The sequence below is a fragment of the Serpula lacrymans genome, assembly GCF_000218685.1.
Source record: "Serpula lacrymans var. lacrymans S7.9 unplaced genomic scaffold SERLAscaffold_19, whole genome shotgun sequence".
In the NCBI taxonomy this organism is placed as follows: Eukaryota; Fungi; Basidiomycota; class Agaricomycetes; order Boletales; family Serpulaceae; genus Serpula; species Serpula lacrymans.
The window spans coordinates 442,527-465,922 of record NW_006763308.1 but is presented as its reverse complement, the minus strand read 5'-3'; the positions used below and the strand labels follow the sequence as shown (position 1 = coordinate 465,922).

General features: G+C 42.6%; 10 protein-coding genes across 10 annotated transcripts; 4 read left to right on the top strand and 6 right to left on the bottom strand.

Annotated features, from left to right (window-relative positions):
* Positions 1–1,384: 1,384 nt before the first annotated feature.
* Positions 1,385–1,804, bottom strand: SERLADRAFT_480495 (uncharacterized protein; the record flags this gene model as incomplete). The annotated part of the gene is made up of 1 exon (XM_007324420.1): positions 1,385–1,804. A coding segment is annotated over one exon (381 nt), but the record flags the coding sequence as incomplete, so codon positions are not given.
* A 460-nt stretch (positions 1,805–2,264) lies between these two features.
* On the bottom strand, positions 2,265–3,123 carry SERLADRAFT_480493 (uncharacterized protein; the record flags this gene model as incomplete). Its single annotated transcript, XM_007324419.1, has 3 exons — positions 2,265–2,469; positions 2,517–2,685; positions 2,742–3,123. 3 exons carry the CDS (start codon positions 2,816–2,818, stop codon positions 2,422–2,424), a joined length of 294 nt encoding a protein of 97 aa, XP_007324481.1.
* A 606-nt stretch (positions 3,124–3,729) lies between these two features.
* Positions 3,730–3,955, top strand: SERLADRAFT_403592 (uncharacterized protein; the record flags this gene model as incomplete). Its single annotated transcript, XM_007324418.1, has 2 exons — positions 3,730–3,882; positions 3,931–3,955. A coding segment is annotated over one exon (153 nt), but the record flags the coding sequence as incomplete, so codon positions are not given.
* Positions 3,956–4,278: 323 nt separating this feature from the next.
* On the bottom strand, positions 4,279–4,758 carry SERLADRAFT_403590 (uncharacterized protein; the record flags this gene model as incomplete). Its single annotated transcript, XM_007324417.1, has 2 exons — positions 4,279–4,540; positions 4,595–4,758. Coding segments are annotated over 2 exons (215 nt in total), but the record flags the coding sequence as incomplete, so codon positions are not given.
* Positions 4,759–5,252: 494 nt separating this feature from the next.
* On the bottom strand, positions 5,253–5,851 carry SERLADRAFT_403586 (uncharacterized protein; the record flags this gene model as incomplete). The annotated part of the gene is made up of 2 exons (XM_007324416.1): positions 5,253–5,558; positions 5,783–5,851. A coding segment is annotated over one exon (184 nt), but the record flags the coding sequence as incomplete, so codon positions are not given.
* Positions 5,852–6,054: 203 nt separating this feature from the next.
* On the top strand, positions 6,055–8,150 carry SERLADRAFT_480485 (uncharacterized protein; the record flags this gene model as incomplete). The annotated part of the gene is made up of 10 exons (XM_007324415.1): positions 6,055–6,140; positions 6,204–6,387; positions 6,451–6,626; positions 6,685–6,840; positions 6,893–6,971; positions 7,028–7,136; positions 7,197–7,219; positions 7,274–7,347; positions 7,399–7,439; positions 7,489–8,150. 8 exons carry the CDS (start codon positions 6,579–6,581, stop codon positions 7,814–7,816), a joined length of 858 nt encoding a protein of 285 aa, XP_007324477.1.
* Positions 8,151–9,457: 1,307 nt separating this feature from the next.
* Positions 9,458–10,198, bottom strand: SERLADRAFT_443792 (uncharacterized protein; the record flags this gene model as incomplete). The annotated part of the gene is made up of 2 exons (XM_007324414.1): positions 9,458–9,576; positions 10,066–10,198. 2 exons carry the CDS (start codon positions 10,196–10,198, stop codon positions 9,458–9,460), a joined length of 252 nt encoding a protein of 83 aa, XP_007324476.1.
* Positions 10,199–18,393: 8,195 nt separating this feature from the next.
* SERLADRAFT_443791 (uncharacterized protein) lies at positions 18,394–18,744 on the bottom strand (the record flags this gene model as incomplete). Its single annotated transcript, XM_007324413.1, has 1 exon — positions 18,394–18,744. The coding sequence occupies one exon, from the start codon at positions 18,742–18,744 to the stop codon at positions 18,394–18,396; it is 351 nt and encodes a 116-aa protein (XP_007324475.1).
* A 1,962-nt stretch (positions 18,745–20,706) lies between these two features.
* SERLADRAFT_443790 (uncharacterized protein) lies at positions 20,707–21,281 on the top strand (the record flags this gene model as incomplete). The annotated part of the gene is made up of 3 exons (XM_007324412.1): positions 20,707–20,727; positions 20,781–20,937; positions 21,016–21,281. The coding sequence occupies 3 exons, from the start codon at positions 20,707–20,709 to the stop codon at positions 21,279–21,281; spliced, it is 444 nt and encodes a 147-aa protein (XP_007324474.1).
* Positions 21,282–21,944: 663 nt separating this feature from the next.
* On the top strand, positions 21,945–23,396 carry SERLADRAFT_412043 (uncharacterized protein; the record flags this gene model as incomplete). The annotated part of the gene is made up of 6 exons (XM_007324411.1): positions 21,945–22,074; positions 22,223–22,439; positions 22,468–22,483; positions 22,509–22,686; positions 22,713–22,765; positions 22,821–23,396. 6 exons carry the CDS (start codon positions 21,945–21,947, stop codon positions 23,394–23,396), a joined length of 1,170 nt encoding a protein of 389 aa, XP_007324473.1.

Sequence of the window (23,396 nt, the reverse complement as noted above, 5' to 3'; positions counted from 1 at the left end):
TGGCGGCACAAAACGGTAGAGGGACGGGAACTGTACGGCTAACTTTTTCTTCTTGTAGGTGTTGGTAGAGCAATAGACATGGAAGTCTTGATCAGTTGATGCTGTGAAACAGATGACTTTTTGAAGGTTGAGTGCGTCCCTGATGACTTTCTCCGCAACTATGACTGGTGCATTTCTGAAATTTTGAAGAGCTCCTGGATCACGCACAAGTAGTACGTGGATCATTCAGTCGTGTAGGATGGCATAATCAGAGCAATCATAGTTTTCACCGGTTCCCCTTTGAAATTTGTCTTTCTGTTTACCATTCCAAGCCCATCCAGATTGTATACAATGTAGGAGATTGACGAAGTCAGGATCTTCATGGGCACGCCAATTTTTCTTTAACTCTACGACGTGTGTTAACTGACGCCATAGAAAAGTGCCATGGAGTGCTGATTGGCTATAAGTGGTTTGTGTGGTGTTAGGCATCAATTTAGTGATTAATTGATTACTGAATAAAGCATGACCTCGCACAGGTGCCAATTGACCAAAATCTCCTGTGAAGATGACATTTACACCACCAAATAGCTTATTTGCAGTGTTTCTATCCCAAGCTTTGACAGTACTCATCCTATGGAAAATGTCACTGAGCAGGCGTGCAGATACCACGGAAATCTTGTTGATGACAAAATACTTGATGTTGCGCCAGATTACTTCTAATTGCTCTTGTTTTGGTTTGTGTTCGGTTTTTGGTAGAAAAGTCAGTGCGTGAATTGTGTAACCTTTTATTAACACAGCGGCACAACCTGTGGGAGCACTCATGATAATCTGATAAGCAGCATTGTTTCTCTTGAATAATTCAACAATTGCATTGATAACATGGCTTTTTCCAGAACCACCTATACCCGTGATATGCAGCAAGAGCTGATCATCAGCATTACGGAGAAAATGGTTGCCAACTATCCAAAATGCTTGTTCTTGCTTGTTGTTACCGGCGATGCCTGTGTTGCGGATCACATCTAAGAGATAGTCAATAGGAGAGGATGTGGATGGGAGGGCATGATGTGAGGGACTTGCAATCTCACTGACATGCGTGAGGGGCTCAGCAAAATCCTCCAAATGCTCGGTTGGTGGCAAGTCATCACTATTTGAAGGTCTGTCCGATGTAGGTCTTTTTTTTGACTTGATCTCTTTCATCATCAACGCTTGTATACCTATTAACCTTTTGTCACAACCAGCCATGAGAGTTGAGTGGTGAAGATTGGGGTTTATAGGTGCATTGGGAATAACATCGAAAATCCCACAGTGATTCATGTTAAGAAGAATATGTTCACAATCAGTGAGATCACTGCTTTCCGTTTGAGCTACATCTTCCTCGAAAGCATCATCATCATGATCATCTAACCCCATTATTTGCAGGGAGGGGTCATTTAGAACAGAGAATCCGAGACCCTCAATGTCATCCGAATGCTGCATACCATCCATTGCGGTGAATAGTTCAGGTTGATGAGGGTTTGTTCGACGGACGTGGGAGTATAGGTCTTTTGCGTCCTTGCATTCATTTTCAATGTTCATATTTGCCATGAGCATTTTATGTTTAGGTGAGAAATTATAACGTTGAAATGCTTCTGTCCAACTCTCGTTTGTAGATCTCAAGTTGGAGGGACGTCTCCAGGGCTTGAACAAAATGAGCATCGCCCAACTCCAATCATCAAACTCCTCACCATCACAATCTGGTCTTGGAAGACGGCGCCCCAGAAGGACAGGCATGAGATGATGTTCTCTCATCCGGATTAAGTGTGTCAAGCGTTGTGGGTGTTCATGCAGGAATTGCCCTTCGGGTGCCGCAGATCTACCAGGTCGTAGTCGCAAACATCCATCCTCATGACAAACCTCATCTGTATGATCCAACCACGTTAGTCTTGCAGACTCATGGGAGCTAAGGATCTTTTGGCAGAATTCAATGTAGTCCCATATAATGGATTTTAGCCATGTGACCTCACATAGCCACCTGACCACAGGGAGTGCATAAAAGCAAAGTGGACCAGCCAGGGATTGAACCCAGGACCTCTGCCTGCCCACATATGGTGGTGCTCTAACCAACTGAGCTACCAGCCTTTGTACTAATGTCAACTCATAACATGTGTTGTCTAACAAGGCTAACAGGCTTTGACCTTGATTATTCCAACAACGAAAAGAAGACTTTGAAAAACCTCTTCTTCACTACGATAGCAATAATCTTGTAAGTTGCTATCGATTGAGATATAGTTGTTTTTGACACTCACACTAATCTCCTCTGTGAGTGCAGTTTGATCATCAGCACGGGAAAGTAGGTGCCCACCGTTGTCATGAAAAGGGACATTACTATCATCTTCTGCAGAGGATGAAGACCAAAGGTCTCCGGCAAAGTGGGAAGACATGTATTAGTCAAATTCGGACTATCTAAGAACACGAAAGGAATGACTGGTATAACAGTCCCCTCCTCCAATGAAGTAGGACATGACTTGTTGATGTGACATTTCTTGACGAGCCATTATAGCATTTACACTTTTAGTGAACAAACTTCGACTCCTCACCGACTCAGGAGTGTCGTCACTTTGGGGAAATTTCTTCTCGTTCTGCTTAATTGTGTAATGCAATGCGTCCAGGCCAACGTGCACAGGGAGCGTGCTCTTAGTGATATAATCGCTTATATAGTAAAGTAAGGCTTTCGCCGCTTCACCCGAACCAACATATTTGATGTCCATATTACACTTAAGTAGGAAGATAACAATGTCATTAAAGTTGTTAATCTTTGGGTGCAATCTCCGCAATAATATTCCTTGCGTCTCACTATCATATTCAGTGAGAGAACGAGTAGACCCGTTTATTTGCATCCTACAATGTTGGTCATCGCAAGGCTCTCCCGGTCGCAAGTGTTTCCAGCACGTGTCTGTATGCTCGTGCCAAGTACATGTGAGCGCTAAATCAGTAACAAAGTCTTGAAAGTGTTGTGCAAAATGAACGTCGTCTTCACTCAATATCGGCCAATCAGCGAGTCTAGGATCTAGTTGGTCAGGTGCACGTGGAGGCCTCTGAAGTGGATGGTCAGGGCTGTCGATTACGACTTCCGTTGTACCAGGCAGCTTACATTGAATGATAGACTCCAACCAAGTGAAAATCTGGGTCTTGTAGTTGTCATCTGCCAACATGCGATCACACAAGCTTTGAGGGTTAGGATTGCCGCGTATCCATATCAGCATGTGACAATGCAAAGTACCTCTCCCCTGAGCCTCAACCATCCCATAGTATGCGTCACAAACACCGAACAAGCCAGGTTGCTTGCTACCATACTTCAAAACGATGTTTATAAAACTGGTAATGATATGATCGAAACAGAGAGCGGCTGAACCGCGGTTCTTTGCGACAAATACAGACCTTTGCAGTATACTCAAAACCAAAGAGACCGACCAAAAAGTGATTGATATCTGAAGGATTAATAGTCAAAAATAAAGCCGGAGTACCTAACAGCTTCATCAACGCACGGATCTCATTGCGCCAACACTGCTTGTAGCCACTGCTACCCTTCACATCCTTGGCTAAGAATTTTCATCGATCAAGAAGCTTGACAGCAGCTTTCTGTTGACGGTTGGAAGGTTTCGCGTAAGGGTTGGACTCCCAGATACGAATGAGATCGGTAAGTGCGGGTGCTTGTTCACTAATTTGTCTACCTATTGATATGCGTTTGGAAGCTTGAACACGAAAGGTGACATGTTTCATGACTTCACATCGCTGCATTATGTTCCAACAAACATACGCAAAGTCCGGGTCACTTTGAAAGGGAGAGTCATCTTGCAATATCAAGTTGCGAAACTGGCGCTCAAAAGATATAGCTTGGTCAGGACGTTGATCGGGATGATGAAAACAGCCTATTCCCCAGGGGTCTAAGTGGGGAAAAAGGTAGGTCAAGAGGGCAGGATCGTGGTCAGCAAGTAGGCTGGAACCAGAACGCATCTCAACAAATTGTTTACCGTCTAGACAGTGGGCAAGAGTAGTAGCTTTCATCAGCCGATAGCTAGCAGGTGAGTGATCTCCATTTGTGTAACCCACAGCTTTGAGAACAAAATCAGAATTGTCTTCTTCAGTGTATGTTCAACGAGGTTCTCCTCACGATCAGTATAGTTAGCGCGACACGAAGCGGTCTCACCAACTATTTCACTTGGAAGGAAATTAAGTTGGACGGCAGCGGGAACACCGTGAGATGAAGGTCCGTCATATAACGTGTCTAAATTTTCTTGACTGAAACCCACTCCACATTCTCTGTACCACGGGTTATTTGCGACCAAAAATTGAATCATAATTTGAACATTATGTTTACTGCATAATATGGGGCTAATCTTGGCAACATTTGCTCTACTGACAACAGAATCCTTTCCTACGAAAACAGTACAAACAGCTTTGGCAATGTCTTCGGAGGAAGGGGGCAAGACCTGTCGTAAGTGAACAGAGTCTTGAGGGATGATAGCAACATTGCCTCGGACGTAACGTTGGGACGCGGTAGGATCGCCATTAAAGGTTTTGTCTGAAAATAGATAGGAATGAACGGTTGCACGTGCGCGAGATACCATGCTTTTATCAAACATACTGGCAGCAGAAAATGCATTACGTTCTGTAACAGGTACACATCGATGGCCATAATATTGAAAGTTTGCTAAAGCATCTATTGGCTGCTTATTGTTATGAAGCAGGCTGTGCCGACAACTCCCACAAATGTTGATGTCACCAAGTAACCAAGGGGTGTGGAGCCCATTGACGTGTAAGATTGCCTCGTTGTATAACGCAAAGTCATAGTTGTCAGGTAACACATGACGGGGGAGGAAAAGGTTTGTCAAGAGGGAAAGGTCAATGTCAGAGCCATGCACAACATGAATATGAGTGGGCGCAAACCTGTGAGCACAAACGGCGCAAGTCTTCCTGGTAAGCGCATCAACAGCGTATTGAGTTTGCCACGCACGAATAATGTCATGTTTCTATTCTTGTGTAGCGATCCAAGGAAAGTTAGCAGTATCAGCGACATTGTGTGTGTGTTGACGTGCGTATGTTAATCTTTGCAGTTCCGATTCTCTGTCCAACGCACCGAGGTGCTCTCGCAAGGCTTCATGCATTGAGATGGCGGGCGGAGCGTTTTGGAGTCGAGTACGAGGGTGAATCATGACTTGAAAGGTAAATATGAGCCGTGGGGAACAGATCTGAGAACAAGTATGATCATGTAGCAAAGCGAGGAGCACAGATTTGGTAGCACGACGAATAGAAGTGATGTTATGGGTTGCCGCAATGGATCGCAATTGTGAACAAGTCAGATAAGTATAATTGTCTACTAAGTGAGTCAGAGAAAGGACCTGTACAAGCAGCATACGTCCAACGGGATAGCAAGATAGTGTAGGGAGTTCCTCTCCATCAAACACACAAGAAAACGCAAACCACTGGTTGAGACGTGCACTTGTGATTTCCCCCTCAACATCACCTTCAGTTTCAGACACCACCAGTGAGTGAATCATAAAGATCACGACCAGATCACGACCTAGAAAGACACGACCGTTCTGATAAAATTGGATATTGACCAGACCAGGGATTGAACCTGGAACCTTCTGGATACATGCCAGCTGCTCCACCAATTGAGCTATATGGCCAAGGTTATACAATGTAGGATCTTAAACATGACATGCAACCACGGACGTCTTACACAGAATAGCTGCTGCATACTGGGCTGGCTTACAAATCAGAGGTATTATCCTATGGAGTATTGGTATGTCAGAGTATATTCTAACACGTTCAAGGATTGGGAGAAGGATAATGAGATGGAGTGTAGTAGTCGACTACTTGGAGAGCGATTATCGATAACGATAAGAGAAGGGTACAAAAATGAAAAAAGGAGATATTGTAAACAAGGACAAACCGGAAGACGGTCCTATACAATTTGCGACGAGGAATGCTATCTATCAAACCTGGTCACTGAGGGACCAGGAATATGTTAGGTAACAGGTGTGACTCAGGTGAGTAAATTACTAGAACCATTTGATTATCGTAATTTGATGCATCACAGGACTGCCATTCAAACCCTCAGGCCTCAGGAGGCGTATGGGAAGTCTCAGCGCCCTGTATAGGTATACAACCTGCCGTCAGTGAGCGTCAATCTATAATGCAGTGGAGTCACGTCGCGTTTAGCAAGTTTGATTTTGGGATAGTCCCGAAGATGGCAGTGGGCCCGAATGTCTGCATAATGGTTCAACCATGATCAATGCCTACATCAGGTTGTATACCTATACAGGGAGTGTCGTACCACTGTTTAACGTCCAGTGACCAGTTCTTATTAATATGAGGTTGCCTAATGCGCCTAATGCCCATAGCTTTAACCTACACACTCAACCGGTAGAGCACGGTTTTTTATAATGCCTGCTGAAGTACCTCTCATTTCAACAAACCTCGCAACAGTTTGCATCGAAAGCTTCCTATATGGTATATTCTTTGTCCTGTCCTCATCGTCGGCGTTCCTCTTGATCACTCGCCACCCATCCCGACATACCCAAAGTTTGGCCAAGGGCAGAAGATCAATCCTCAAAATGCCCATTTTCGTGGCGACTGTACTTCTCTTTATCACCGTTACTGCTGTTTGTGCATCTCTTTTTTTCTTTCACTTAACCCTCTATCTTAAAGCACCATGTGCAGCACTGGATCACAACTTTTCTGCGGCTTTTCCAGGCTTTTGTCATCTATGAAAGTGGGACTTCACCTTTAATGTTCTACGGTGACTTGTCGCAAACTACAGAAGTCGTCAAAACTGGACTTCTAATGGCATCCCTGATTAATGGTGATGCAATGATTGTACGTCAAGAGGATGGCACCTATGTCACATCATTTACAGAGCTCTATACAGATTTATCGATTATGGCTGATTTGGAATCGTAAATTCTGTGTGATCATTTTCCCTCTTTGTACTCTTATCGGCCTTACCAGTAAGCTTACTTCATCGTATATATTGATCTGAGTGGCGACTCATCATGGCACTTAGTCTGTGGTGTAGGTATTACATACCAATTTACCCAGTACCATATAGGGGAGGATGTTTTTCTCACTCAAGCCGGACGTTGGATCACCAGTGACTGTGTTTTCACCATATGGTATGCTTTATTCAGTCTTGGGTACAATATCTTTCTGACCTATCACTCATGCGACAACAGTACAAATATATACAGTACATGTTGTACCTATCTTTTTTTATCATTTTTGTTGAGCTAAACTTCAACCTTACATATAGTGATGATTGCGTGGAAAGTTTGGAGTACCAATAAGATCTCGAGGGCTCATGGTCATACAGGAATGAGCTTGTTGGTGAGCTGAAACGACCAGATTATCCAGGAATTTTGCTTATGCTTTGCTCAGCCAATCCTAGCTACCTTAGTGGAAAGTGCTGCTCTTTACACGTATGTTTATAGCTAGCTCAGATGCACGCAGCTCTGATAAATCATCTAGGACTTGGACCATCTTATTCTTTGTGACATACCAATCACACACAAATTTCCAGTTCACAGTCGTGGATACATGGGTTCCAATGGCTGGTATTGCGTATATGCTAATTAATGTCCGTGTTGGGTTAGGCTGGGCACAGTCCTCAAACCAAAGCTCTTTTGCCTCTCAAGAGCCGGCTATTACTAGAGGTCAGGGAGGAGGCGACTCCTACTCAATGCGCCCTCTCGCAGTAAACATTACCCGTGTGGTAGACAACGATGGTGAGCTTGATATGGGTATATTATCCGTTGAATACGGACGGGATAAGGCTGGCATTAGGGAACCTGTTTGATGTCCATTTATTTATTTATTTTGCGTCCTTTTGATGAAGATCAGAGCATACTTAACGTTACATCGTTGGACAGCTGTTCATAGTTACCTGTGTGCTAATGTTGATAAACCCTATCCACAAGCTCAATAGCTAAAAACGTCCAAGTCGAATATGTAGCCTTCTGTAAATTCCTGGTCCAGGTTAGTCTCGAATCCAGACGGTCCGGGAAGGAGCGGAGGTCCCGGACCGTCTGGAGACATTCGTTTAAGGACGAGTGCATCGAGTCACACTGTCACACTTATAGCCGTTTTTGGGTAGAGAAAGCGTCCAAAAGTAGAAATTGATAATGTTTCGTCATCATGATTACTTGTCCAATATACATACAAATTTTTGGGAGTAGTGCAATAACCATTGCCCTCTGGGGCAGATCTGGCCCCGGCTGTGTCCAGATCACACAGCAGGCCATTACAGTTAACATTTTGTGTGGTCTTTACTGCGATCACAGAGCAACAACATACAATGGATGCAAGAGTGAGTAGCACCAAGGTAGCCACGTGACAATTGGTCAGTAGTTTGTAGTTGCTTTCATAGCGGGCTTCTTCAATGTGAACAGTGCAGAGCATATACTGTTATGTGATGTATGCTTCCCCAGAGGGAAGCATATGAACGGGCGTTGGCGGCATAAAGACAGAGGAAGATTGTTCCTTGTACATTGCGAATCCAAACTCAGGTGCCTGTGTGAGGAAAGATAGCACTCATGCTAGATCATGCTGATGGCAAGAGGGAGCAGCCTGGCACTCAAGTTGTCGTATTTGCTGTAATATAAGAGGCGTCTTGCGTCCAATGGCTCGGTGCTCTTGTAAAAAATGACTGTGATTGTCAACCCACTGTGAATATACTCAGAAGGGGATGTTGAGATTGTTGTGGGATATGACAAATAGCATTTGCTTGATTTGCTTCCATACTTTCACCATCTGGTTGGTGGAAATGGCATTGAATGCACGGGTCGTCCACCGGTGACTCTTGGTGACACACAGAGTGCAAAGAAGGTTGAGGCTTTTGGCGGCTATGCCTTGTGAGCGAAGGAATGTGGTAAGAAGTTTTGCCCATCAGTTGTGGTGGTGCAAATGAGAAAACATAATTTGGAAAATTATTGAAATAATGACCTGTATATCATCAGTTGACAGGAGTAAGAGAAAGTTTTGATACTTACCAGGTTGGTTCTCTGCTTTGCATTGCATTTTTCCTGTGACTTGATCCTTGTTAGTTGCTGTAGTAGTTTCCATAGCACAGGCATACCATCAAAGCCAGGGCTTTAAAGCTTGAGGACAAGGTCTTCAATAAAGAGGCTGGTAAGGCCCTCCTCAGAGACATCTTTGGGAGGGCATTTTGCGAGGTCCTAAATTTTCTGCAACTCGCCCTCAAGCACCTCTTCTATGCAACCAAACAAAAACTCCAGGACTGCCTTTGCTCCACTTGCCCGTGCCTTGTGTGTGCCCTGTGTGCGTGGTGGCTTAGAGCAATGTTTCAATATCTCAGGTAATTCTTTGCTGACCATGAGGTTTGTCCTTTCATAGCAAATCTTGTGGTTGGTGGTACACTGGTGGTCCCCCAGCTTAGATAATTGAGAAATAAAGGGAGGTTGAGTCTAAGAGAAGACATTTAGTCTAGAATTGCTTGAATTTTGAGGATAGGACTGCTGTGGAATTTGCTCTTGAGGTACACCGTATGTTGCACCTGAATTGGCACGTGGGGAGGGTCCTCAGAATCACTGTCGCAGTCTGTGTCAGTAGAATTAGACAATGTATGTACACTAGTATGTGCTAAAAGTGTGAAGGGGTTGTCTTTGTCATCAAAATGCCCGCCAGTCACAGTAGTATTGACCTCACAGTCCATTATGTTGGTTATGGTAGGAGATAAGATAATGAATCTATTTTTACACTACATTACAAGTGCTTGGCTAATTGAGCGTGACTTGATGCACTCGGCCTGTATCAAATGTCCCCAAATGCTAGCTCTGGGTTTGAGACTAGGTCCAGGTTTAATCAATTTAATTGATTGCATTCCTCTCATTGCAACTTGTTTAGGTCCGGCTTCCAGTTTGTATCTGTTTTCCTTTTTTTAAACTTGTTTTGTGCGCCGTTATCTTATCAATTTTGCTTGTGTCTCCTACTACATGTTCTTCTGCTTCACCTAATCATTTATCCTGTCTCTTTCTAGGTCTTTCTAGGTCATGATCAGGTTGTGCTGTGTTTATATGATTTGCTCACTCGTTGTATGTGAATCTGAATGTAATGTTGAAGGAGAAATAATCTTCTCGTCTGAGGCAGTGGTTTTGTTTTTCTTCTGTGTTTGATGGGCAGGATCTTCCTCCACATTCTTGCTATCCTGTTGGACAGACATTGCTTGTACAGGTCTTTTCACTGTGTCAATTACTGCAAAATTTCTCCTATCTCACTTGTTTGCAATTGAGGTTCATTGCTGCCATGCATAATGTTGCCTCTTTCTGTTGTGCCACAAAACCTGTGCTTCTTGCTTTACTTTGAGATCATTCCTGTTCTGACAGCTTGATTTTATCATTTTAAGTCTTGCTACAACCTCGTACTTGTCCCCAAAATGATCTGCCCCCATCTCAATGGATGAAGCATTACAAAACTGGCTCCATGCATTGCACAGAGAATCCGAACAGCAAAAACACTCATACACATGACAGCAAGCACTAAATTTTCCTGAATGTGAACAGTTTCCTTGGCTTGCTACTCATTAACAGAAGTTTGACATAATCCGTGCATGGCAAAGCCGCTACGCTGTTAATGTGCTATTTGTGCTTGTAGGTTTGCCCCCACTCATATTCAAATTGTCCATGCCTCTGAATTTGACCCCTCACTATTGACTAACTTGTACCTTCCCCCTCATGTCTTGTCTGATGATTATGACTTTGCCTTATACAATGAGGCAATGTTGCACATCAAAGGCCTCCACACACCTTGGCTGCTTGGTGATCTCAACATTTGTGGGAGTTGTTGGCACTGGTTGATTGAGAAGAAGAAGCAGCCATTAGATGCATGAGCTAACTTTCAATATTACGGCCATCACCGTGTTCCTGCTACTGAATCTAATGCATTTTCTGCTGCTAGTATGTTCAACAAAAACATGGTATTGTGTGCATGTGCAACCATTTATTCCTATGTATTTACAGACAAAACTTCATGTGGTGACCCTACTGCCTCTCAACACTACATTTGGGGCAATATAGCCATCATACAGTAAAACTTGGTTCAATTACAACAAGTATTGCCCCCTTTGAGCAATGAGACTGGTAAAGCCGTTTGTACCATTTTTGTAGGCAAAGATTCAGTTGTCTCTGGAGAAAATATTGCCAAGATTAGCCCAATATTATGCAGTCAACACAATTTTCTGACAATGATTCAATTTTTGGTCCAAAATAACCAGTAGTACAGAGAATGTGGTGTTAGTTTCAGTCAAGACAATCTAGATGCATGGTATGCAGGACTTTTCCCTCAGGGTCTTCCTACCACTGTGAAGTTAAATTTCCTGGCCAGTAAAAGTGAAGGACAGATTGCTCCATGTTACGCAAACTACACCAATTGTGAGCTGCATATTGCTCAAAATAACACTGGTGAAGACAATCCACTTTTCTTGCTTGAAGCTACGGGATACACAAGTGGAGACCACTCACCTGCTAGCTACTACTAGATGAAAGCTACCACACTGGCCTATTGTCTAGATGGAAAACATTTTGTTGAGATGTGTTCTGGGTCCTCTTTACTTCCAGATGATGATTCTGCCATGTTGACCTACCTTTTCCCTCACTTAGACACCTGGGGAATTGGTGGGTTTCATCATTGTGATCAAAGACCTTACCAAGCTATATCTTCAGAGTGGCAGTTTTGCAATTTGCTCTTGCGGGACAACTCACCCTTTTAACCTGACCCTGATTTGAGACACTGGGATAGGTGGTAACAATGAGCAACAATGTGCATTTTGGATTATTGGCAACTATTTTCTCTGCAATGCTGAGGAACAACTTTTGCTTTATATAACAGGTATAGGTGGCTCTGGCAAAAATCACGTTGTCAATACAATCATTGAGTTATTCAGGAGAAAATGCTTCCCACCAAATTATCATGAGTGCCCCCACACGATGTGTAGCTGTGTTAATCAAAGGCTACACTATCCACACCTTTTTGGAAGTCTGGAAACCATGGCCTGTGGCATGGATATGAGACATAGACAAGATTTCCATGGTTTCTGCATGCCTCTTGAGTGACATTTCACATTGCATGAGTGCTGCTAAGGCTTAGAATAAAAATAGCGCAAATAAGTGACAAAACCAGATAAACCTGGTCAATGATAAAGCAGGCATTGTTCTCCATGGAGTGACCATTGTTCTCCTAGGAGCACAATTGCACTCCTAGGAGTTATTATACTGTAGCAAGTAGCACCTCTGACTATAAGTAGAAGTAGTAGGGGGTTTAGTATAGGAATACCTCGGTTGTTTCTATAGCCTCTCGGGCAGCGGCTGAGGAATGTTTCATTACATTTATTAGAGATCTCCTTAAACTAACATCTATTGTAGTTTCACTTAGGTAAATAATACAGTTGTTTCTATAGCCTCTTGGGCAGTGGCTGAGTTTCACTTAGATTTGTTAATAAGCCTTTTGGTGGAGTAAATGTCATCTTTACTTGAGGCTTTGGCTAATTGGCTCCTATGTATGATCATGCATTATGTAGCAATCAATTTCTGACTTGATCTGTAAGGATGAGCATAATATATTGTTCAAAGATGACAGGATATATAGATACAATATTGTCCAGTGTCAACTTACTGATTAATTTAAAACTTGAGGTTGCGTGATCAAGTGTCTGTTTTGATGCAGGTCAATAGATGATTTTTAAGCTTTATTGAAAAAATTGTGTTCATGATTGGGGATATTGTTGCATTACCTTCACAGCAGGATTAACACTATGTTTATTTGCAGACATTATAAAATGTTCTGGGTAGTTTTGAGACTTTCCCATAAGATAGTGATTCTTGTTGTCATTGTGAACCTGATCTGAGTCAGAGATATCCACTGTCTTAGTTAAGGTTTTATGTTTCCAAACACCACGCAAACAACCTATGGCTAATCAGCCCTTCATGATGCTTTTCTGTGGTGTCAGATACCACACCGTGTAGAGTTAAAAAAAATTTGGCGCACACAATAGGATCCTGAGTCCGTTAACCTTCTATATTATGTACAATCTGGATACGCTTGGACTGGTAAAGTAGCCAAAGATGAATTTTAAAGGGGACCTGGTGCAAGCTATGATCATTCTGATTATGCTGTGCTAGAAGACCAGATGATCCACCTGCCTTGGTCAGTATCCTTATTACATAGCTAAGTATTTTGGTGAACTTAACAGCACAGGTGCTTGAAATTAATCCATCAAATACTTCAAGGCACCACTGCATCATGGCTTATGAAATTTAAGTGCAGATATAAATATAACAAGGGTGTCTGACAATATCATACAAGTATAATGCTAATATCTATGTCTGCACACACAAATATGGGTGAATGGCTTCTATATAGTGAGGAAACCTGGCTAACATAATCAGATACTGTCCTACTCAGCAGAGGGTACACTTTTTGTGCCCCTTGTCTATTTGCTTGATTATGCTTCTACTCATTTTACAAACAAAGCCATGTCCACAAAAATCAGAGCCATTGTGAGTTCAATAGCCTGGTGAGTGTTTTTTTTAGCTCTTACCAGAACATGTGTTATTGCAAACAGGATTTGGCCACTGATCATGGTCATTGCACAGCCTGACCATGTTAGACTTAATTGGGCAGATCAGCATCTGGACCTCGTTGCAATTGTCCACGCATATTGCATGTGACTGTGTATAATTCATGCATCTGAAATGACAATATGATGAAGATTATTAGTTTATAATACGGCTGATATAGGTGTTATGTGTCTTTATTATACCCCAAGTCTAGCCCTATACTGGGTAATAAGAGCCTCTTGTTTGGCTAGGGCCTCCTACTGCTGCAACAACATTAATTGAGATTCTTTTGCATCTGCCTGTGCCTTCCTTCTGGACTCATTTGCCTCATGGAGTTTCTGAGACATCTCCAAAGTGTCCTTCCATTGAGCCTGAACCAACCCTGTAATTACATTAGAAAATTTATTAATGAGATCATTTGTATCCTCCAGTGTGTTTTTTTGCAGATGGGGAGACATATAATGGATAAACTGAGCACCTAAAATACACCAGCAAATAGTCTCAACAGACATCCATTGTCACGCACCAAAAGTGATTGGTAGCTTGGACAGGTGTCAATAATGAAGCAAATATTCAAAAGACTCGCTTTTGTGCCACACAGGCACTGTGCTTGCTATACATACCACCCCACAAACAACCAGAGCACCCACTGTTCTAGGAGACAAAGCCCATAAACAAGTTCCATGGAATCTGGGAGGATTGTGTGTTAGTTTGTTTTGTGTGTGGTTTTTTAACAGCAGCTCTCATCACCAACAACACAAACTCCTCAAATGACTTGGATATCACTATAGACTCTGGGGCCACATCCCACTTTTGCCCTGACAAATCAGAATTCAAACAATTCACCCAAATACAACCACGCTTCATCAGCCTAACAGATAGAACTGATCTCCAAGCAACTGGGAAGGGCAAGGTAGACATCTATCTCCTAAATAAAAATCAACACACAAAAATAACCCTGAAAAATGCACTATATGTACCAAAAATGGCCATAATACTTGTTGCTATAAGCTGAATCAACAAAGCGGGCATGTCAGTCAAGATGTTGAATGGGAACTGCCATATAATAACAGCAAAGGCTAATATAATAGCTAATATCCCATTGGTAAACAGATTGTACCAAGTCTCTGCAAAAGAATATGCAAACACTGCTCGAACATTATGTATTGTTCACAGATAACTACTCTCGCAAAACAGCAGTATACTTCTCATCAAAAAAGGATGAAGTAATATCAGTTTTCTGAGAATTTGTACAAAAACTCACTACACAGCATGATGATACTAAAATAAAATGGCTGAGATCAGATGGTGGTAAAGAATACATAGGAAAGGAGTTTAAAATTTACCTATCAAAGCACAGTATTCATCACAAACAGACCCTCCACAACACTCCGGAACAAAACAACATGGCCAAACAACTCAACCATACAATAGTTGAAAACACTTGTACTATGATGTACAAAGCAAAATTACCAAAACACCTATGGGCCGAAGCAATCAATCATGCTGTATGGCTAAAAAACTAAACCCCAACATAATCCTTACCGGGAAAAACACCGTACAAATTGCTGATAAGAAGAAACCAAACCTATCAAATATACATCAGTTCAGATGCACAGTTTACGTAGAAAATATACTAGCCCAGTAAACATTGCATATTAGTCAAGCAAGAAGTTTATTTCAAACCCAAAAATGATGACTTATCAGGCAATGTTGTACTTGAAGGGGAGAACTCTGAAAACAACCACAATGTCACAAAAGTAACAATGAACAAAACAAAATGAGAACAAAACTCACCAAACATATCAACACCAACCTCATCCATCAACCAAAACTAATCCAACCTCAAAATAATCCAGAAGACCCTCCAACTCAACAACCCACCCGCAACAGACCACCCCCCGGGTTTTACACAGCATTGAATTGTGGAGAAAGAGCAACCATGGTCTGGACAGATAACAAAGAAAGCAAAATGGCGCAAGACAATAATGATGGAGATAAGGAATTTACTCTCATCCATCAAGTGCTTGTGTTACATGATACTGATTCCCCATTGGTATCTTAAGCGCTGAAAGGACCAGACACTGATCAATGGCGCCAAGTGATGAATAACTAAATCAATGCAATCAAGAAATTACACACCTGGGAAATTATTGTCCCACCACCAGACACCAATGTCATCAAGTACCATCTTGTCCTCAAGACAAAACAAGACAAACTTGGCAAAGTCTCCCGCTACAAGGCAAGGCTAGTTGCAAACAACTATGGACAATGCCAAGGTGTTCACTACACCAAAATGATTGCAGCAGTTGCAAAGTTACCATAAGTAAGAGCTATCCTAGTGAATGCCACCAGCCAGGATGGCATATCCATCAAATAGACATCAAAAATGCATACCTAAATGCCCCACTCAAAGAAGACGTGTACATGACTCCTCCGATACCTTGAACCAAAGGACAACCAGAAAGTCTGCAAATTAAAAAAGAGTCTCTATGGGCTCAAACAGGCTGGACATGAATGGTACAAGACACTGGCAAATATACTGCAAGACATTTGATTTGAACAATCAGCCATTGACCATGCAGTTTTCTATTACCACAAGTCCAATGAATCTGTAGTACTGTCAGTATCCATACATGATGCAGGCCATAGGATTGTTCAAACACAATATAGCAAAATATTTTGAGGTATTTGACCTTGGACATATCAAATGGCTTCTAGGATTTGCTATAGAATATAATCAAAAGTCACACACCATAGCAATACCCCAGAGAGTGTATATTAATTATTGAACACTTTGGACTGAAGGACACAAAGCCAGCACTTACCCCATTAGAACCTTGGATATCCCTCAGCATCAAACAATCACCATCTACACCAAGGCAGTTCAAAGAAATGTGTGACACACCCTATCAAGAGGCTATCGGATGCCCCATATGGATCATACTAGGGTCTCTGTAAGGACCATTTACGTTTTCTTATCTTTTTGTTCTATGTCTTGGTTCTCAGACACTTTCCCCATTACACCTCTGGCTCTAGGGCTAGAGGTATCTTTTTCCATCTTGCTTCTCATAGCCCAAACAGGCTTTCTTAATCATTGCTACCACTTCATATCGCAGATCAGGGATTGGGTAGTACTCCCAGCCAGCCAGCACAAAGGGTAAGGACTAGTAGCTGAGATTTCACCAATTAGCTCCAAGCCCCATCAGTGCCTGGAAATATTAATAGACACTTTAGTCAGGATCGTACCTCATCATGAGAATACAATTCCTGAACATGTGTGACACTACCTATTATTAGTACATTTTCTCACTGGCTGATTAATCCCTGAAGTTATACAATAGTGGTTCTTTTTTCTTATTGGATAGTTTCATCCTCAGACCACTTTTCTTTTATTCTACTTTGGGTCTGAGAGATAGGCAATTAGCTATAAAAACCCTACATACTCATGTATCATTCTTTAGCTTTTTATTACTTGAATAACCCACTTTGCTCCTCATCAGAAATCCTTGAGTTTACTCTCTGTCCTCTACCTGCTATAATCTCTAGCAGCTGTTGACCTCAAAACTCATTGTACCTCTTACTCCCTGCAAGTGCAGTCGGAGACAGGTGTTGTTTTTGTTATAGTTTGATATTGCCTCACAGTCTCAACCAGACGTGACTTTTGCCACAAATCTACTAGCTCAATTCACTCAAAATCTGGCCAAACAACACTGGGAATCAGTCAAATAAGTTATCAGCTACCTCAAAGGGACTCAAGAACTTGCTCTCAAGTCAGCTGATGGATTTGAACCAATGATCTCCTACACAGACACTGACCACACATCCCAGGATCACCAACACTCTATTTTAGGCCATGTATCATTCTTCTCAGGCTTACCAATTGTATGGGGAGCCAAGAAACAATCAGTAATTGCATTATTAAGTACAGAGGCTGAGTATATAGTGGCAATGTATGCACTCAAGGATGTCTTTTGGCTCTGAAGCCTTATCGGTGAAACCAGATCTCCCATAAACAAACCCACAATACTCTACTGCAACAACCAAGGAGCAATTGCCCTGTCCAAGATCAACAAATATTATCCCTGCAAAAAACACATAGACATACAATATCACTTCATCCGAGAGGCAGTTGATGATGACTACTATTCTGTCCTACAAACAACATGATAGCAGACATATTCACTAAGTCTCTATCAAAGGTTAAACATGATAAATTCACTCATATGATTGGTCTATACTAGGATTGAAGGGAAGTATTAGAATATACAATCCATACTATAGACTTAGACACAGCTAGTCTTGAGCCAGCCATTTTGGGAAGGCGCAGAATAAACCGTGCTGGAGCCACTTCCCAAACATCTGGAGACATTTGATGGGCAATAAGTGCATCGTGTCACACCGGGATTTTTTGCCTCTGTTATTTGATTATCTTATCTTATCTGTTGGTCATTGTACATACTTATGCAGTTTCTCCAAGTCACATTGTGTGATCAATGCTGGATAACATGAGTGAAGACCAGACATCCAATAACTCCATCAGCCTCTCAGATGTCAATGAGGATACTGACTACAATCCTTTCATTGCTGATGATTTGTTTGAGCCAGATTATGATCCACTGGCAGACAGCAACAGCTTGGAGTTCCCTTCATACACATCATCCCCCATTCAACTTGCCAACACTCGCCGTTTAAAGGAGAACCTAACAGGAAGTCCCGCAGCCAAAGTTTGAGCTATCCTGGACTACATGAATTCAGTAGGCCCTGACTTACCATTATTTTTGGATTTCCTTAGTTGGGGTGATCACGAGCCCATCATTGACACAAAAATATGGTATGCAAGGACTTCGTTGATGGTCAGTGCTGAGCTTCTGTATGAAGGACGGCATAACATAAGCCAAAGTCTTTCCAGATCCAGCAATAATGGTGCAGTTGAGTTCCAAAGTAAAGGCCTCAGTGGCATCCACTTGCCATGAATAGGGGTTGCGCCATTGCATTGTTGGCGGACAAAATTTCGAAGTGATTCTTGTAAGTCTGCTTCTTGGCCTACCACTTCAGCTTTCTGACGAGCCTCTACAAGGTTGGTATAGGATTTCTTTTTAATGGCTTCATGGAATAGATATTCTGTAGGGACAGTGACCATTTGATGAAGCATGGAGAGTGACGAATAATTGAATGATCATTGGATATGGGACTCATCAATATTTTCTGATTTCTGTACTACTAAGCATGATTATATCATGATAATCTTAGTCTAAAAGCGGCAATCATTGCCTAAAAGAGTTGAATGTCTGTGACACCGTGACTTGATGCACTCGTTGTCAATGATGAGAACTGCTGTTAGAAAACCACACACAAAAACAAACTAACACGCAATCCTCTGAGATTCCACGGAACTTGTTTATGGGCTTTGCCTCCTAGAACAGTGGAGTGGTCTGGTTGTCCGTGGGGTGGTATGTATGAGGATCCTTCAAAGTAAAACCCAGAGGTGTATGAGTGTGGGTTTTGAGGAGGAGGGATAGTTGAATTTATAGAAGATAGGGGCTTAGTGATGAGTATGAATGAGCACTACCTTGCTAATCGTGACACAAGGTAGGTTTGAGAACGACAATATGATGAGATTCCCAGTGATAGCAGGCTCCTAACGCACAAACTGTAGTGCTCAGAAGGACTCTAATCGAAAGGGATGACAATGACTTCAAAAGTGGGAAGCGACAATGACAGCAGTTGACAGTGGTAGCAGTGGGAAGTGTTTTGACCACACTGGATCACAAGCAGCAGAGTAGTGAACTTGAAATTAGAGAAGAAGTCTGGAATTGAGTTCTTGTTATTTTACAAGGTAAAATACAGGGGTTATATAGTAAAAGAAAAGTAGGCTATGCACAGTATAGCTGTGCAAAAAGAATGAGAAAGAACATGAAGGAAGGAATGTACGCTGATGAATCCTGCGTAGGTAGTACAGGATAAGATTGTAAAAAAAGGAAAAGAAAGAGATAGAACAATGAATGCTGTGAGTAATATCACAGGTTTGTACAGCCATAAAGTAAAGTCCAATAGCAAAAAGAGTACAGGAAAATCATGATGTCATGGGAAGATGCAGTAAAAAAAGGGCAAGGCAAAACATTATCAGTATCAACACAGTTCCTTTATTGTCAGTCAGGCATTCTAAAAAATATGTGTCCATAAAAATGATTCAAAAATCAAAAATAATCGCACTGTAAATGAATGTTCTGCTGAAGAAAAAGAAACTAGAGCCACCGGTCCACCACCTAGCCCAAATCCGACAGTTCCATGGCCTTACCAATGGACTGGTTGTGTTGGACCACCTGATCAAACAAGGGAGGGAGAGGAGTAGTTCCAATTTGGAACAAGTGAGTCCCAGGCAGCGTGTGGTAGGTGTAGCTGTAGCGAAGACAATGGACAAAAGATAAGTGTACCCAAGTGAATGGGACAGCAATGAACACGGGCAACACAAGGGGATGAACCTTCTCCAGCTCAAAAACTACCCACCCACGCTCCAACCAGGCAAAACGAGCGACCGATGTTTTGATAGTATATGATGGCAGATCGATGTCATGAAGATGGACCTGTTGCCCTATTTGGACCGGCCGCCGGGGCTTTGCTGATATCAGCAGTGGCACGTGGTAGTCAAGGGATCGGCGACGGAAGCGGATAGGAAGTGGTGACATCAGAAATGGTGGGGGTGCAAATAAGATGAGGAGGAGGAGGGTGGAGGTGACGGAAAAGTGGATTAGAATGGGGATCCAGAAACAACCGTCAGGTGAGAATAAAAAGGAGAGGAAGGGGCCCATGGTGGGGCTAGGCAAAGTAAGGGGAGTAAGGGAAACAACAAAAGCGAGGGCGCAATGCAATGTGTAGCCAGTGGCGACGCGAAAATTTGCCGAAATGCCAAAACGCGGACAGTACCGGATGGAAAAGCAAAGGTGAGCATGACTGGATTGCCTAATAGAGGTGGTGCTGATCAGCCACAAGTTCAAAAAAAGCAATATTAATTACTATTCTATGTGGCACTGTGCCTGTGTGGCACAAAGGCGAGTCTTTTTGAATATTCGCTTCGTTATTGACACCTGTCTATGCTACCAATCAACTTTGGTGCATGACACCAACCAAGCCCAAAGTACGTCCATCCCATTATTTTATTGATTTCTCTCTCACTTATCCCTGTTCCAGTTCAATGCTTTCCTATTTAAAGGACCTAAGCAATATTATCACACCTTCATGGACCCCCTTATCAAGGCAGAGGCAGCTCCCTTGAAGAGTTACTGCGCCCTTGAAGATATACTCCACATCCTATTTCCCCTATTTGAACTCTTCCCATCTACACCGGGTGCTCTCCCTCAAGAAAACCCCTTGTTCACTGCCTTCAAATGCCTTTGACAGGAAGGGCTTTACTCATCTGAGTCAGGGAAGTGGACTGCTGCAAGTTCCTGCCCGGATTTGACTAAACCATGGAGCCCTGGCTCAGAAGGAGAGGTTGCAGACCTTCTCAACTATCTGGTTCACAAAGTTGATCAGCTTGTGGATTCCGGCACCTTCAAGAGGTCCAGATGGTGGACTTCTGTGCATGCTGTCCAAGCAGTTGGTGATGCTGGTGGAGGCGCCGCCCAGATCTTGTACTCATATCCTCCAGTGACACGTCTTATCCCCCTAAGCTCCCTCCTGCAAGTATGAGAAATGCCGACAGTCTTGGCGAGCTCAAGGACCAAGAGGAAAATAAAGCCTCTTTTGACAAGGTACACGAACAGCTTATGGGAAGATTGTCATTTGTTAGGGGCTGCACAAGACCGACATATCTACACTCTAGGTACTTCTTATATTATTGTCTAGTCTCCTATTAATCTCATACACTTTTAAGGTCTTTCTATACAGGGTTCTTCCTTCACTTTGCTCTAAATGGATCAGGGTAGCTCAATCATTACATTACATTTGAACTCAATCTTCACCAGCAACCGACACTTTTCCTTCACCTTCTCCTTGGATTTTCCCATGGCTCAGACGGGTGTTTGGGCTACAATACTAGGGCTAACCCCAATTATGTTTGCGTCAGCGCTTTGGGTGAATTAAAGGTTCACTATATTCTCTTCATGTCTGACAGCATCCATGGATGTAGAACTGTAGTCAGGCGAGCACAAATACCTATATTGAGAATATCAGATGACCCATGGATATTGCGGTTAAAAGGTGTCAATCTGATAGTGAAGAATGCTTGGTATGATACTCGCCGTCATCTTACTGAGGGTACAATTCTTTGCCTGCTTAAAGCAAAAGGAGTAAAGGGAGTCCCACATCTCATTTGTGAAGAGAAAGTTTGCAGCTCAAAGTGATGGGCCCAGCATGATCAATCAAGCCAAAGTCCAGAATATAATTCTACGTCCAATATTCATAATGCCCTTGGCTCCACATTATCCCAGAAAGACAAGGAGAGGGCTCAAGCTTTGGCTCATCCACACCACCCTTACCAACTGTGTGTTCACATTCGTTTAACGACTACACCTGCTGGTGCAATTATAACAGATTTTAATTGCCTAGAGGAGCTCCTTGTTGTGATCATTGATCTCATCAAAAGCAAGTATTATATCCACCATTTATTTGTCTATACTAACATTAACTAGGTCACAAGATGGCGATGGCAACCTCTGTTTCAGGCCAAGTTCCTGTGAAAGTCTTACACCGGGATGGCTCAATCAGCAACTCCCTTATCATGGATCAAGCACTGTCTGACTGGCCCCCTTTGAAAGCTCCAGAGGGATGTGCACCTCCCAATACTCACATACAAAGGGGTTTACTTGCAGACTGGGGATTTGCAGCTGTATTTGAAGATACTGAAGAGTTAGTGGAGCATTCAGACAACTCAAAGGAACATTCTTGATGACGTGAGTGTCTGAAGATTCAGACCAGGATGACCACTATTTTGGATTGAAACCTGGTGACGTCCAGAAGCTGCAAGAGTTGGTGAAGTCCATGCTATCCACCGTTAACCATGAGGAAGAAATAATCCGCTCCAACCAGAGTGTCTATTTGCCGGATTCATTTTTACGTCATAATCAACCTGAGTGGACATTGGATGTTGCAGAGGGTACTCTTGATGAGGTTATACAACAGAGAGATCAGAGGGCTGGCAAGTTGATAATGGAAATCATGTTCTTGAGCGTACAGTAAGTATTTATATTGGCCATCGTTCAATTATTTTGTTTTATGTATTTTTTACAGGGGACAGAGCCTTTTATGGCGGTGGAAGTGCAAAATGCACAGCCTGGTGACTGGATTCAACACACTGCCCATCACAACCTGCAGTTGTTCTATTACACATTGCTGGCCATGTGTGTCTTGATGGTAAAGCCCTATGAGATGAAAGATGTAAATGCTAAAGAAAAGGATGACATCAAGAAATGGCTAAGTCCCGAGTTCACTTCAATGTTTACCCGCTCTGATTCTGCTTTCCACAAGTATCAGACCTTTGGCAGAGTTGATGGTCTCAGCTTGTTTCTTCAAAACTATGTATCTGAATACTTTGCCTTTATGATCCCTTACTTCAAGCACCTCTGCAAGGTTCGGTTTGGGTCCACATTGTTCCTCTCAAAAAGATGTGTAGAGGCAGGTCCGCCACCATTCTTTGTACTGTCATATGCCTCCCATGGCAATGTTCTTGATATCCTCGGGGAAGCTCTAGAGGAAATTCAATGCAATGAAAGGTGGAAGAATCTGAGGAGGCCTTTTAGCAGACTATCAGGGTTTGTCCATCATCTGGATCTTTGGAGGTCCAATGACGAGCAATTTGCATTTTAG